The sequence below is a fragment of the Manis javanica genome, chromosome 13 (assembly GCF_040802235.1).
Source record: "Manis javanica isolate MJ-LG chromosome 13, MJ_LKY, whole genome shotgun sequence".
Lineage (NCBI taxonomy): Eukaryota > Metazoa > Chordata > Mammalia > Pholidota > Manidae > Manis > Manis javanica.
In genome coordinates this window covers 3,163,436-3,177,426 of record NC_133168.1, presented here as the reverse complement: position 1 = coordinate 3,177,426, position 13,991 = coordinate 3,163,436, and the positions used below count along the sequence as shown (strand labels likewise).

The window sequence follows — 13,991 nt, the reverse complement described above, 5'->3', positions numbered from 1 at the left end:
AGGAATACCTCAGAGAAGCATGTGGAAAGAGGCCTAGTCCTTATAAAACTGTAAGGCTTTTGAAAAGTTAGAAACTTTAGCATCACATTTTCTTAATGAGCAACCAAGTCACTGGCCAAATTTGTACACATGTGACCCTGAGACTCGGAACTCTGAGGGCAGTTGGAACAGAGGAAGGAGAATCGAACGAGAAGTGCTCACCGATGAATCTGAGAAGGACCCAGCTGTAAACAAGCTCTAGGTGCCGCCATCCATGCACCCAAAGTTTCTGTAACTCATAAACATTAAGACAGCAAAACGGAGCTTGAGCTATGAGAACAGAAGGGGCCACAACAATTTGCAAATCTGGTGTGAAAGAACAACTTGGAAAAAACGATAGGCGATTTTCACTGACTTTCTAGACAAGCCCACACGGATATTCTCCTGTCATGTATGTATCCCTGGTGCTTGGCACGGAGGACCTCTCTGCACGTAGGCATGCATAGATGGTACAGGTTACACTGGGCAGCGGGGGCTGGAGCTTTAAAACATCCATCTCTGCTCAGTCCAAAAGACAGGACAGAATGGCAAAAAGGTGTTTGCTTTTTTTTAAACTTCTGCCCTGGACCTCACAGTCTCATCTGGAGAGGCAAGACCAGGGAAAGTTTGGGCCCACAGGCGCTCACCGAACAACGAGATCGAGTGAATCACCAAGCCGAGCATTTATTTAAACCACATCAATTACAGTCTTCCCTCGTGCGTGTCCTCTTTCTACCTTCAGGAAGGCTTCTGGAACTTTAGAAAAAGGAAAGGTTTCTTCAATAACTGGCTGAATCTGTAAAACACAAGAAGAGGTTTACTGGCAGCTAAGAAAACCTACACTTCTGGAGGCAGAAAACGTCACGTCAGTTTCAGCACAGTGTCCTCGAGGCCAGTCTCTCCAGGGCCCGTCCCGTGTAGCTGGGTCGGGAGCTCCCACCAGCCCATGACTGCTGTCCCCTCTCCTGCCAGCACCTCTGGCCCCACTGCATGTCCCACTGGAAGGCAGCCCAACACGACGTCACTCAGTCTTACTCCTGCTCCGTGCTGGCCATGTCGCTCTCCTGCTCAGAGCCCTCCAGGGCCCCCGAGCCTGGCCATCAAAGGCCACCACCAGCCCAACTCGCCCGCCCGCGACTCCACGCTTTACCATGTGGTCTGCTTGTCCCCGCCTGAACAGGGCACGTTTGTGCCTCTCTCCTGCAGACCCCACCCCCTGCCAGCCCAGGTCTCAGGCCGGCCTTGCTGCCCCCTGCTGCGTGTGGAACACACCAAAGGGGATGTTCCAAGGTTCTTGCTGTGTGACCCTGTGCCCCACTCACAGGCAATGTACTGAGTAAGGACAGATTTCATAATTTGTTAAATGTCTGGCATATGTACTGAACCAGACCTCAGAGCACCTGTGAGACAGGCCACCTCTTTTGTATCCCTCAACAACACCCAGTACAGTGCCAGGCACATGACAGGAGCTTAATGTCACTTGGGTGAAAACAAGTAAGGTAACTGGGAAACAGGGTCTCATCTGGGTTCCCCGGGTTTCAGGAGAGTGTGTCCCAGGCAGGAGCTGCCCCCGTGGAGGCTCTGCTGAGCAGTGGGGAGCTGGTCTGAACACGTGGGCAACCACCTCATCCCCCATAAACAGCTGCCCGCCACCGGCCCTTCCCCTCCGTCTGTGGTATGGCCGGCACTGCCCACCGAAACGAGGGCCCAGCTGGGCGCCCTCTGCCCCGTGCAAAAGCCCGTCTGAGCCCTTCCTTTTCAAAACTTCAAGCAATCAGTCACTGTCCGCTGGGCACGTCAGGGGATGCCCCCCACAGTAGCCGGCACGGGCAGGCCGCCAGAGGCACGAGAGGTGCCCACGGCCCCAGAGAGGAAGCAGTGCCCTGGTGGCGGGCAGGTGCCTCCGGCCGGCCTCACATGAGCCCCATGGCCCGGCCACCGGGGGGTGTGCAGACCCCGAGAGGACCCCCCTCCGAGGAGCTGCGAGCCCTTTGCACCCACAGACCACCACGGACGGGCTGGTCCCAAAGGTGACGGCACATACCGTCCTCGCTGCGTGCCAGAGACCCTTCCCAGGGCCCTGCGCATTCACCTCGTTTAGTCCCCGGGCCCGCCTCCTGGGTCAGCCCGGTTCTGATCCCCGTTTACAGATGAAGAATCCAGGCGCGGCATTCAGGAGTCGGCCGGCGGCAGAGGCTGTGCTCACCGCTACCCGGGCGACCTCCCACACCTCCTCCCGACGCCCTGACGTGGCACCCTGCCCGCTCCCCAGGAACCCCCCACTCTCGTGGAGGCGGACCCCTGAGAGGGAAGGGCCTGGGTGCGGGCCGACGGTGCAGAGCCCCCCAGCCTCCCAGTGCGCTTGTGAGGGGAGACCCCCGGGTGGGCAGCGCCCCAGGCGCCCGGCTGCACAGGGGCCTGCGGGCACTGTGGCCTTGGCCTCACTCCTCGGGCCGCTGGCTTCCCGCAGACACACACCCCTTCCCTCCGGGCTGCCGGGGGCAAGACACGAGTCCAGAGTGGGAGCACAGGACAGGCACCAGAGAGAACTCGAAAGGAAGAAGGCAGTGACGTGCGCCACAGCCTCGGACACCAGGACAGGGGCGGGGTGGCCGCGGTGCCACCAGAGGTCAAAGGACTCCACCTGCCCGACTCCAGGACGAGCTGCCGGGGCTTCTCTGGCTGTGTCCCCCCAGGCCCCTGACCGGGGACCCAGACCCTGACCCCATGACGTGGGCAGCCCGCAGCGCCCGGCCCTCCTGTCTGGCTGGTCGGGCCCATTGTGGACAGTCGCCCCACAGGGCTGACCACGGCATGTGCCATCCAGCTCTCCCGTCAGGGACAATGAGAAATAAGCTCGGGATTAACAGGCAGGCAGACGCCCCCAGGGGGGCCAACATGTGACTGCAAACAGAGATTAACTGGATAATGAGGCCGAGTCCACACACAGCCTCCGACAGACTGAGAAGGCTTGTTTGTCACAACAAAGGGATAGAGTCAAAATGCAGAGAGGGGAAAGAAAGGTTACCACGGTCAGGTGGGGACATTTATGTGATGACACCGCCACAGTGCTCCCGGCCCGGGAGCCCCTCATACAGAGCAGGTGGGCACAGCACCACCACCCGCTCCGCAGAGCCACGGGGCTCCTGCTGACCCGAGACGCCCCCGGCAGCAGCCTTCACCCGAGTCTTGGACCCGATTCAGAGCCTCCTGATTGCGCTTACTTATGTACACAAAGGTGCCTAAGCCAGGCCCCAGGATCTGCTGCCTGCTGCCTGACACCTGTGAGAGCACGGGGCATGGAACCTGCCCTCCCTGGCACGCCTCTGGCTACTGCTGTGGGCCCGCTGCTGGGTGAGCCCCTCGCCTCTGAAGCAGAAGCCCTCTCTCCCTGCCAGGGGCGTGAGAGAGAAACCCCCTCGCCACCCGACGCAGCAGAACTGGTCCAAGGGGACATCATCTGGGCAGGCATGGCGGGCAGATGGTGGTTTACCCCACATTCCCGTGTTCCCCTAAGCAACAGCAGAGCTTAGCAGCAGCCTAACGAGCGAGCCTGCTGGACGCATGAGGAAACCGAAGCCCAGGTGGTTAAGTGCTAAGCGCAAGGCCAGCCTCCCAGCAGGGGCCAGAGTGAGGGCCCAGGCCTTCCGTCCGCCACCACACGGGGGGAGGCTCACGCCACAGCGTGCACGCCTCTGAGCCACATGCCTGGCCTCGGCCCCCACGAGGCACAGAGTGGATCTGACCGTGGGGCGTGGGGCGGGAGGCAGGCAGATGGCAGACCAAGGGAGACCCATGGGCCGCGGGCATGCGTCCCGGTCCGCACACCCGCGATGGGTGCCGAGGACCCAGGGCGGAGCGTCAGGAGAGTTTCAGCCCTGCCTATTCGACAGGTGCGGCCCGACCTCTGCAACAGGTTCAACTGCTCCAGGATCGGGGGAAGGGGGGAGGGGACTTAAGCTAAGGAGATAAGACGACCAAAGGAAGAGGTGGGCTTTGCTCGGATTCGCTACTTCCGGAACGTCCCGCCTCAAATGGAGAACTCAGAGCTGGAAGACGGGGTGAGATGGGGGTGGGGGTGGCGATGCTCTCCAAGGAAGTAACTGTGCCCGCTTTGGAAAGCAGCCGGGGCCCGTCCCTAGGCCCCCCGAAGCAAGGCGCTGCGTCGGGGCTACGGGATCCGTGAGGTGCAGCCACATCTGGCCAGGCAACCCTCTTCCAGGGACCTGGGGAGTCAATCCCTAATCATTACATTCTTCAACGAGGAAAAAAGTCTGGTAGCAAATAAGGAGCTGGAAGTTTCAGAACGTAATTGCTGCTGAATGGGGGCCTGGCCATCCCAGGGGGGCTCTGGGAAATCGCCAGCCCCAGAACGCACTCCATGCTCCTCCACAGCAGAACTGCCCAACATGGTGACCCAGCCTCACGTGGCTGTCAATTTAAATTAATCAGAGATGAGTAAAATGAAGAATTCATTCCCTCTGTTGCACTGGCTACGTTCCAGGTGTCCAGCAGCCACATGGGACTAGTGGCTACGAACTGGACAGTGCGGGCAGCGAACACTTCCATTGCCACGGGAAGTTCCAGTGGACGGCACCGCGTCCACGGGAGGTGACTCAGCATGGCCAGCACATCTCTCCACACCCTCCCGGGTGGAGCAGAGTTCTTGTCGGCCCTCAGTAAACGTGAATTAAATTCAAATAAGTTACCCAGGAACTATTTTGATGCTGGCCGAGATAAAGAACCGAGATATCTATATCATCTTTCAACCGAGAAGTTGGCTGGTCACCTAGGGTCTTGAATAGACCTGTCAACATTTAGTACATGATATCAAAGGCTTTCATTAATTACATGAAGAATATGTGTGTACCAATAAACATGCTCAAAAAGATGAAAGAATACAAAGAAAAATCTCCCTCCTGTACTTGATCCCCAGCCATCTAGCTCCTCTCCTCAGAGGCAACCAGTATGTCAAGTTTCTTTCACATCTTTTGAGATATTTTATGTACTATGTTAGGCAGGCTAGCCCCCGAGGGTGTCCACATGTATCCTGCAAACCTGTGGAGGTGACAGTGTACATGGCAAAAGGGGTTTTGCAGATGTGCTTGAGTTCGGGATCTGGAGGTGGTGGGGGGCGTGGACTGGGCGGGTGGGCCCGGTGTGATCACCAGGGTCACTGGGGGGGGAGGCGGGAGGGCTGGTCGGGGAGGGAGATGACGGCAGAGGCGGGGTCAGAGTGATGCGAGCCGGCAGCCAAGGAGGGCAGGCGGCCCCGGAGGCTGGGGAAGGCCGGGAAGCATGTTCTCCCCCTACCACCTGCCTCTGCAAGGAACGGCCCATTTAGGACAGTAAGATAGTTCAGTTTGTGTTGTTTCAAGCCACTGTATTTATGGTGATTTGTTACAGCAGAAACTAATTAGAAAGCTGATACCTACATATATAAGCAAATATGTCTAAATAGTTTTCCTCAGCAGCTGACTATGGTCTCAAGAATATACCTCACCACCACCTCTCAGTCCTGAAAGACACTGAGAAATACGAGGTTTGGTGACTGAATCAAACTCCAGCCCTCTAACGTATGGATGAGGCTTCAAGCAAGCAGAAAACAAGGAAGGTCGTATGAGGGATTAATTTTTTTAACTATCACCATGTCGAATTAAAGGCAGCAAAGGGGTGGTGGAAGGAACTGTCCTGGAGGTCGAGAGGCCTGGACCCTGCCTCGCTGTGGGACCTTGAACGTGTCATTTAATTCCTGGGGCCCCTGTCTCTTCAAATATGACACCCCGGCAAGACGGAGGAGGGGTCTGACGACAGTAAACAGGAGTGTGCTAGGTTCTCCTGTTCCTGATCTCTGAGGATACTAACCAACGGCATCTGTCTGGCCTGAATATAATTTTTGCTACTGACCTCCCACCCTCACCAAAAGTCTGCTAAATAGTATAAAAAAGAGGAAATGTTTATTGTACCTGTGACAAAAACGCCAGTAAACCATAGGAACAAGCCACAATCTCAGCAGCGGCTCAGTGCAGGCCATGAGCTGACTGTAAAGCATCCCACTGTGTCGCCCCACTTGGGTGTCCGAGAAGCTGGTGACATTAGTTGTGACTGACAAAGAAAATCTCAGTGACCAAGGGACAGAAGTCAGAGGTAGATTTCGTGAAATAACTTCTACCTTTTGGATTTTGAACACAGTTAAGTATGTTACCTATTTAAAAAGTTGAGGTGTTTTTAAAGAGTAGGCTCTTCTCGTTCATGGCTTTCCACTGTCAAAGAACGACTATAGCTCCCCTATCAGACACCTGCTAATGAACTCATGCAGCACTCAGCCAATTTCAGTGTCCTTGTCCAACCTGGCAATCTGCTACCTACACAGCACGCAAACAGGCATGCTCTGCTCTCCCCTCACTTTCTCAGTGTGGACGGGCAGCGGCTCCCGCCACAAAGAGCTGACTTTGTGATGGCGCCCAATGTCACCCATCAGTTTCCACAGTCCCAGCACCTTCCGGTGTCACACACGACTCCTGAGTCCAAGTGACGCTGGTCAGGAGAGAGGAGGATCCGAGGCCAGAGGAACATCTCCTCACTCGCCTGCATGAGGACACTTCAAGGGCATCTGTGTTTCTACCATGTATTCTTTTAGCCATTCTGCCAGTTATCTGCCAGATTAAATAGGTACATGTACACAAGTGCCTCTCCTCTCTGTTGTGTCAATAGCGATTTCCAGGCAGAGAAAGAGTCACAGTATTTTGAATACAAAAGAGCAATAGTAAGCATGCAGACAGCATGGAGCAGACATCAGGACAAACACAACTGTGTACTTCTGGAAGACAGGGACCTCTGTAATAATGGGGCTCCGACCACAGGAAGCACTATGCAGAATTAGAGGCCAAATTATTCAGTATTCTATTTCTAGGAAGAAGACAATGAACTCAACAACCCTGTGGGAATGAAATATCCCTGTGGGATGTGGGAAAAACCTACAAAGAGGTACTTACACACAGTCACAGGAAGGCTGGGCCCCTGTCCACCCGGGACACAACAAGACTTAGAAGTCCCAGAAAGGCAGGCAAGCTTGGAACCAAAAATCTGGGAAACCACAGCAAGCCATTTTCTATCACGGAGTTCCTTTTCTATAATAGAATAAAAAACCTAAATGTGCAAAAAGCAGCCAGTAATCCTAAATCACTTTGCTTCCCAAAACTGAAATGGAAAGATGGATGGGCCAGCAAGGGGCAGGTGCCAGCACAAGAAAGCCCACGTCCAGGGCCTCTTTCCAAGCATCTTGGTGCGGCTTCCGTGGTGATGATGTTGGCCCTGCTCCGAGCCTCTGCCCTGCCCGGTGCAAATGACAAGGACAAGAGAACAGAAGCTGAAGCCCCAGCTCAGCCTCAAGCGCAGGGGCGGAGCGGCAGAGAAGGGAGAGCACAGGACGGGAGTCAGCGGGGAGCTCCGGCCCTGTGTGCAAACCTGAGCACGTCCCTTCCTCCCTGTGAGCCAGTCTTTGCATCTGCCAGATGGGAATCATTTTATCTGTGACTTCACATAACTCTCTAGGGTGTGTAAGGGTCCCTGTGCTGTGCCTCCAAATAATCGCTCAATAAAATAACGCACAGCAGCACCAGAACGTGAGTTCCCCCTGCTCTTCTGGAGGTGGGATGCTAGGGCTGCGAGACCCTGTCCGAAAGGCCCGACTCCCAGAAAGGGATGAGCAGGGTTTCCTCCCCCCAAGCCCACCGTGGGGCAGACATGAGCAGTCAGATGTGCCAGCCGGCTGTCCCCCCACATCCTGCCCACTGACCCTCAGGCCTGCCATTTTCTGCCTTTGACTTTGTTACACTGTGTGCAGTCGACAGCATCTATTCCCTGCTCTTCTGCAAGCCTGCCTACCCCAGGGGAACCTCCCCCGTGGACGAGAGCGGCAGAGGCAGCTCTGCCGTGACGCGCGAGCGTGTCCTCGCCTTTGTGCGGGCACGGTCTTCCCGGTGCCTTCTCTTCGGGACCAGCCGCGGATCCCGGCTCTGCCGACCACCGAACCCACGTCTCGGGGAACGTCAGGAACCCCTCGGGCCTGCTCCCTCATTAATGGGGCAGGACCAGGCGGTGCAGCTCATCCCCAAATGCAGCGGCCCTCAGCTCCGAGCCCATGGACAGAACCACAGCTGCAGCACCTGGGCTGGCTGTGTAAGGCAGACGGGCACTGGCTGGACCTGCCTCCGGGTGTTCCCGCCGACAGGGCCCAGGGGGCAGCACGCCGAGGTGACAGGGGACGCACCAGGACCTCAACGCGTTGCACTTACCTTCCCTGCATCCACCAGGGCCGCGATGTCATCTAGGGCTGGGCCGCTGGCCATGAAGAAGGCCCAGCGGTAATGGACCCCTTGGCAGAAATGCTGGGAAGAAAAAAAAACATGTCAAATATAAGAAAGCATCAAATCTGACTCAAAGCAAATTTAGGGGAAAGTATTTTCTGGATGCCCAGAATAGATAAACCGATGTCGCATTTCCCGCTGACACAGGGAGCTGTGTGCTCGACACGCAGCTCAGCGGCTGACAGCACGGGTGTGCCTGAGTGTGTGCCGAGCTCGTGGGCCCAGGCCGCTCTGCCTGACAAGCACACACGCCCGGGACGGCGCCCCCTTCGAGACGGTCTGCACAGCCTCCCGCACTCGACTGCTCCCCACGGGGAATGGGGGGCTGACACCAATAAGCTTCCCCACTAGGGGGTGATTAAGGCCCAGGGGTGCCAGAAAAGGTTTTTTTTAAAAAATCTAATTCGAGGATGCGCTGGGGCAATTAGGCACTAAAATATGACTTAGACAGAAATGCAATTACAAATTTTTTTCTGACTCTGAGAGGAATAAGACAGCTGTACAGGTGAAACGGTGTCAAGCCTCCTATGCATTGTGCCTGGGTCTCCCCATAGTCAGAGCAAGCCCCAAGCCACCGAGCTCCAGGGGACAGAATGTCACTAGATGAGAGTGACAGAGTCGTACACCGAGAGGCTCATGACCACTGCCTCCTGTCACTTTTATTGTCATTCTTTATGTCAGAGGCAGGGTAAGTCGCTATCAAAATAACAATATTCTGTATGTCAGAGGCAGGATAAGATGCTTTCAAAATAGCCAGTGAGCTGAGGGTCTCCGTGCAGCAACCTCAGTGCCTGGTGCCCTCACGCTTCACCGGGGAAAGCCGTCCAGAGGTGGTACAGGGCCCGTCAGGGCCACGCCGCCTCCCTGTCCGCACCTGCCCACACTTGCTCGGTGAGCTGAGACCTCCTTTCCCGGCCCCCGTCCTCTGTCTTACAGTCCCAGCACCGTGTAAGCTCCTACCAGGGCAGGAAGCTGGCAGCACCGGGCACTCCCCTGCTACTTCACCTCGACACTTAACAGCCATGTACCTTCGGTCAGGTCGCCTCTTTGAGGCTGCTTCCCGGCCTGGAGTGAGGGGCTCCTTAGCTCACAGGGGGCTGAGAAGGCTGAATGGGAATGCAGGTGTAGTGCCTGATACATAGGACGTATTCAACGAATATTTACCTGAAAGTGCTGTAAGAAAAGCTTATCGAGGAACGATTGTTTATGATTGTAGAAAGACTAAACATTAAGCTGCTGTCTAGTCAGAGCTTCACGACCAGTGAGCCAGGCCTGGTTTTCTGTTTGGCTAAGTGACCCTATAGTTTACTGTCTAACCAGGAACAGCTGTGAGATAGAAGAGGCGCCATTGATGATTATCCCAGGGTCCCAGATTCAAATGGAGCCATGCCTACCCTAGACTAGGTGCGACGAGGCCGGCTCCCCTCAGCAGAGCAGAGCCGGACGGGCAGGAGTGCCAGGGGTTCAGCGGGGTGAGAGAGCTCCTCAGGGCTCTGCTGACAGTGGCCTCATCAAGACTCAGGCGGACACACCCCGTCTCAGAAACTCCCTGAAGCCCAGCAGTAGCTAGAGTTTCTGACTCACGTGGGACATGCCATTTTAGGTTAAGTTGATGAAATTCCAGAAAAAGCATGAAGGTTCTATGAGCCTTTGTAGTCCCCTCAAGGAGGAATACAACTTCCCTTGGGTTCCTGACACCCAGAAGCCCGCCCACGCGCCGGGAGAGGCCTCGGGCCCCACCTGGGGACCGCGGCACCGCCCATCGCCACCACCCGCTACACTGTCCCAGGAAGGCCTCTGCCTTCCTGCACCTGGACCTGCGGGTGCTAAGACTGGCAAAACAGAGGGAGGGCCACCAGACACAGGCAGGGAGGAGGCAGAGGTGTGCCAGACAGCGTCCAGGGGAGTGATACTGGCCGAAACAAAGGCCGATGCCTACTAAGGGCTTCTTATGTACTAGGCATTACGCCAAGCTCGGGGTTTATCCTATTTAATCCTTATAACGTGCGCTTTACAGGTGAAAAACTTGGGGTTTGGTGACATTAAGTACCTTGTACAAGGTCATACAACTAAGTGGAGGCCGGAATTTGCATCTGGGCAGCATGTGGCTCTGGAGTCCACGCCTGCGGCCACTGCAGTGCCACCCCCACGGCAAAAGAAATCGGTGGAAACGGATTTCCAGAGGCATGAGGGGCCTCGTGCCCTCGCTGACCAGGACCCCCCCCACCTTTAACGCCTTAGAGCCCACGGTGACTCCTGTCTGCAGCATGCCATCCGCGAGGCCCAGCTGGTCCACGTTCAGGAGGAAAGGGGTCACCAGGGTCACGTACGTGGCCCCTGACCACTTCCTGAGGAAGCTTGGAGCCCACATCTCAGTGGAGCCGCCAACATTGTCAAGAATAAAATCGAACCTGGGGAGAAAGCATCCAAACAAGATCCTGGTCAGTGTTTACCTGGGGCTCCAGTCCCCCCCCTACCCCCCATCGCCAGTGAGCTGTAGGGGTCATTTCAGCCAGGTTCACAAACGACGCTGCGCATACCACCCAGCAGAGGGACGCCCGGGTGACAATGGAGAGGGGGACGCCCACCCGCTGGATAGCTGGCTTTTCTCCAAAGTCAGTCAAATGTGACTATTTTGTGTGTGTGTGTCATAAAATCCTATTATTTTCTAATACTTTAAGAATGTTTCAAGTGGTTCTCAACCTTTAAGGGCAATTTTTTGGTCCCCTGGGGACATTAGGCAATGTCCACAGATGTTTTTAATTGTCACAACTGGGGATGTGGTAGGAAGAGGCTACTAGCATCTAGAGGCCAGGGATGATGATAAATATCTTGACAAAGCACAGAACAGCCTCTCAGAGAAAGTTATCGAGCCCCAAATGCCAACAGTTCAGAAACGAAGGCTGCCAAGGTTGAGAGACGCTGACTGTGAAGTTGTCTATCCAGTATGGGTATCTTTTCGTGCACATGAATACTTGGAAGTACGTAAGGTTTCCACCCTTAAGAATGATTTGCTTTTATTCCCTCACTGTCAGAACTGCTTGTAGAAGCATGTCCTTCAAGTTCTAGAATTTTCTATTTTTTGGTTTCATGCACAGCATCAGAGCAGTGAGTGAAGAGACATCAACAATCAGCTCTCAGTCTTCAATTCTGCTTCTAACAGGTCAAAAAACTCCAGTCATAACGGAGCCCACAGGGACGGACAGATGCTCGGCTCCTTAAACCTAAACTATTCTCATCACTACAGTCTACATAAGGGGGATAAAACCCAGTGAAGCTTTTAAGTACTTTTGAAAACAAAGATCCATTTAGAAAATGCAAGCTTATACATCAAGCAATTTAACAGATGGATCCTTTTTTGGTAAATCCTTTTGCCACGGTCAGTTTTCTGCTCTCAGGTGACAAACTCCAGGCATGTATACAGCAAGGGAGATGGAGGGGCACTGGCGGGTCTCGGCCTCAGTCTCCTGCTGCCGTTCCTAGAAGCCGCCGAAGACAGGAGAGTGGCCCAAACCACCGCTTTCCAGAAGCCAGCTCTCAAAGGCCCCGAGAGGCCTGGTCCAGACACGCAGGCAGGCAGGTGGGGGCAGTACGAGGGACAGCATCATTCTTCAAATATGCCAAGCCTGCTCCTGCCGTGGGGTCTTTATAGTTTTTATATCTGCTGGTATCGCTTCCTAGAACAAGCGCCCATTTCCTAGATGCTCCCAAGAAGTCAGCATTTGACCGCAGCCTCCTCACTGTGATCTCAGCTGCGGCTCCGTCTTGGCCAGACGAAGACCACGTTAACAAGCGCCCCTCTATTCGCGCCCAGGCAGCCGCCAGGATCAGCCGCATCTGAGAGCTGCTGGACCTGTTTCTGTTTGGTACGTCAGACAGCACCGCAGCCTGGCATCGGATGCACCGCGACCATCCACAGTGCCCACGGCCGGGATGCACACTGCCTCTGTGGCTCTGAAGCCCTTTCCCAGCCCCGCGGCCAGTGGGTGGGGGCCGTTCACGGGTTCTCACGCCCCGCTCTGTCTTCCTGCAGTGACAGAGGCCACTGAGGGGGGCACACGGCCAACTTTGCCTTCCGACCTTTCACAGACCAGCAATAACAGTGAACTAACTTAGAAATTAGCAGACGATCGTGTAAGCAAATGCTCTTCCTCAATGCACACCACATCATGTGACTGCACTGCCTTAGTATCTGGAACCAAAGCAGAAACCAGCCTACTCGGCTTCTTATGACACACAGTGTGTTCACAGATTCTTCCTCAACATTCCAACATGATCGTGGGGTCACCAAACCGCTCGGGCTTGTGTCGTCAACTGCCCTTGTTCCCACCTTCCCAGTGTGAGCATTGTTCTCATACATACAGTTTTAAAGACTTCAACTGCTCTTCCATACTTCCAGATCTGTAATCAACTACATCATCCGCCCCAAGCCTCCTTACAAGTTCGCTGGCATCTGGAGAGCAAACTGCTGTCACATGAGCACCCCAGGCTTTCAGCACCTGCCCAAAGAAGAGGATGGTCAGTACAAAAACTGACTGCAGTTTCAAAAACAGTCGGCACCATGTGTACGCCGATTAGACTGATCCCCAGAGAGCTCGAAGGGCTTTGTCCTGACAAGAACCACAGGAAGCCGTCTGTCAGAGAGACTAGTGAACGTGAGTAAGTGTTTGTTCACTAAGAAAACTCAAAAAAAATAGACCTTATTTTCCCTGAACCAGACAGCCAGTCACCCGTCGTCATGAGGCTGTAACAGCCACTCAGAGAAGGGCTCAGCCTCCCCAGTATCGGAGAGACAGGACTTGATGGCCTCAAGCTCGGCGGGGGCCTTGATGACAAAGGGAAATGTCAAAAACAAAACAAAACAAAAAACACACGTCCTCGGAATGCCAATTTCAAATGTATCCAGAACATAAAAATGCAACATCTCTTCATTTGCGTCTCCCATAAGTATTGGTACAGGCTTGAGTCGGACAGCAAGCCACTACCTGGGACTACGTAATAAACGGAGAGGCGCTCTTAAAAAGTGCTGGAAGGAAATATGGCCATTTTATTTTCAAAATGTGGATCAGGTCCTCTCTTTTGGAGTAAAAAGACTTAAATAAATGGTTCCTAAGACTTAAATACAGATGCCTCATATTTTAAAATAATAAGGAATAACTAGAAGTCAATAAAAACTAAATTCTAATGTTCTTTAGGATTAAGCATCCTGCCCCAAAATTGTCATTAGGTGAATTAGAGCAGTCTGATAGAATGAAAAGGGAGCCGTTCACAGCTTAATTTGAGAATAATTATTTGAAGTTCACTGAAAAAATTTTGTATTGATGATTATAGGTGATAATAGATGCTGTTTTTACCATCCTATCCTGTGTATCAATTTCTTGAGCTTCCTTACTATAAACTGCAAAGGTTCACTAGAATATAGGGCATCTGTGTTTGTTCTGCTCACTACTGAAGCCCCACTCTGTTGGACACATAGATACTAAACAAATACCTGTTACGTACAAAAAAATAAAGGATTTTAAAACCATTCATACTCCTAGATCCAATTTCTCACTTTTGAAACACAATATTGACCAAGGGTTTATATGCCCAGAAACTGTAAGG

The 13,991-nt window shown here is 54.0% G+C and overlaps 1 protein-coding gene across 1 annotated transcript in view; it reads right to left on the bottom strand.

Moving 5' to 3' along the window:
* Positions 1–686: 686 nt before the first annotated feature.
* The window catches only part of RTN4IP1 (reticulon 4 interacting protein 1), a 37,223-nt gene continuing 23,918 nt past the window's right edge, over positions 687–13,991 (bottom strand). The window contains exons 6-9 of the mRNA XM_037012199.2: positions 12,750–12,886; positions 10,615–10,798; positions 8,316–8,408; positions 687–814 (exon numbers count right to left, since the gene is read on the bottom strand). Coding sequence (XP_036868094.2) covers positions 707–814; positions 8,316–8,408; positions 10,615–10,798; positions 12,750–12,886 — 522 coding nt within the window. The 3' untranslated portion in view covers positions 687–706. The remainder of the gene's footprint in view (positions 815–8,315; positions 8,409–10,614; positions 10,799–12,749; positions 12,887–13,991) is intronic.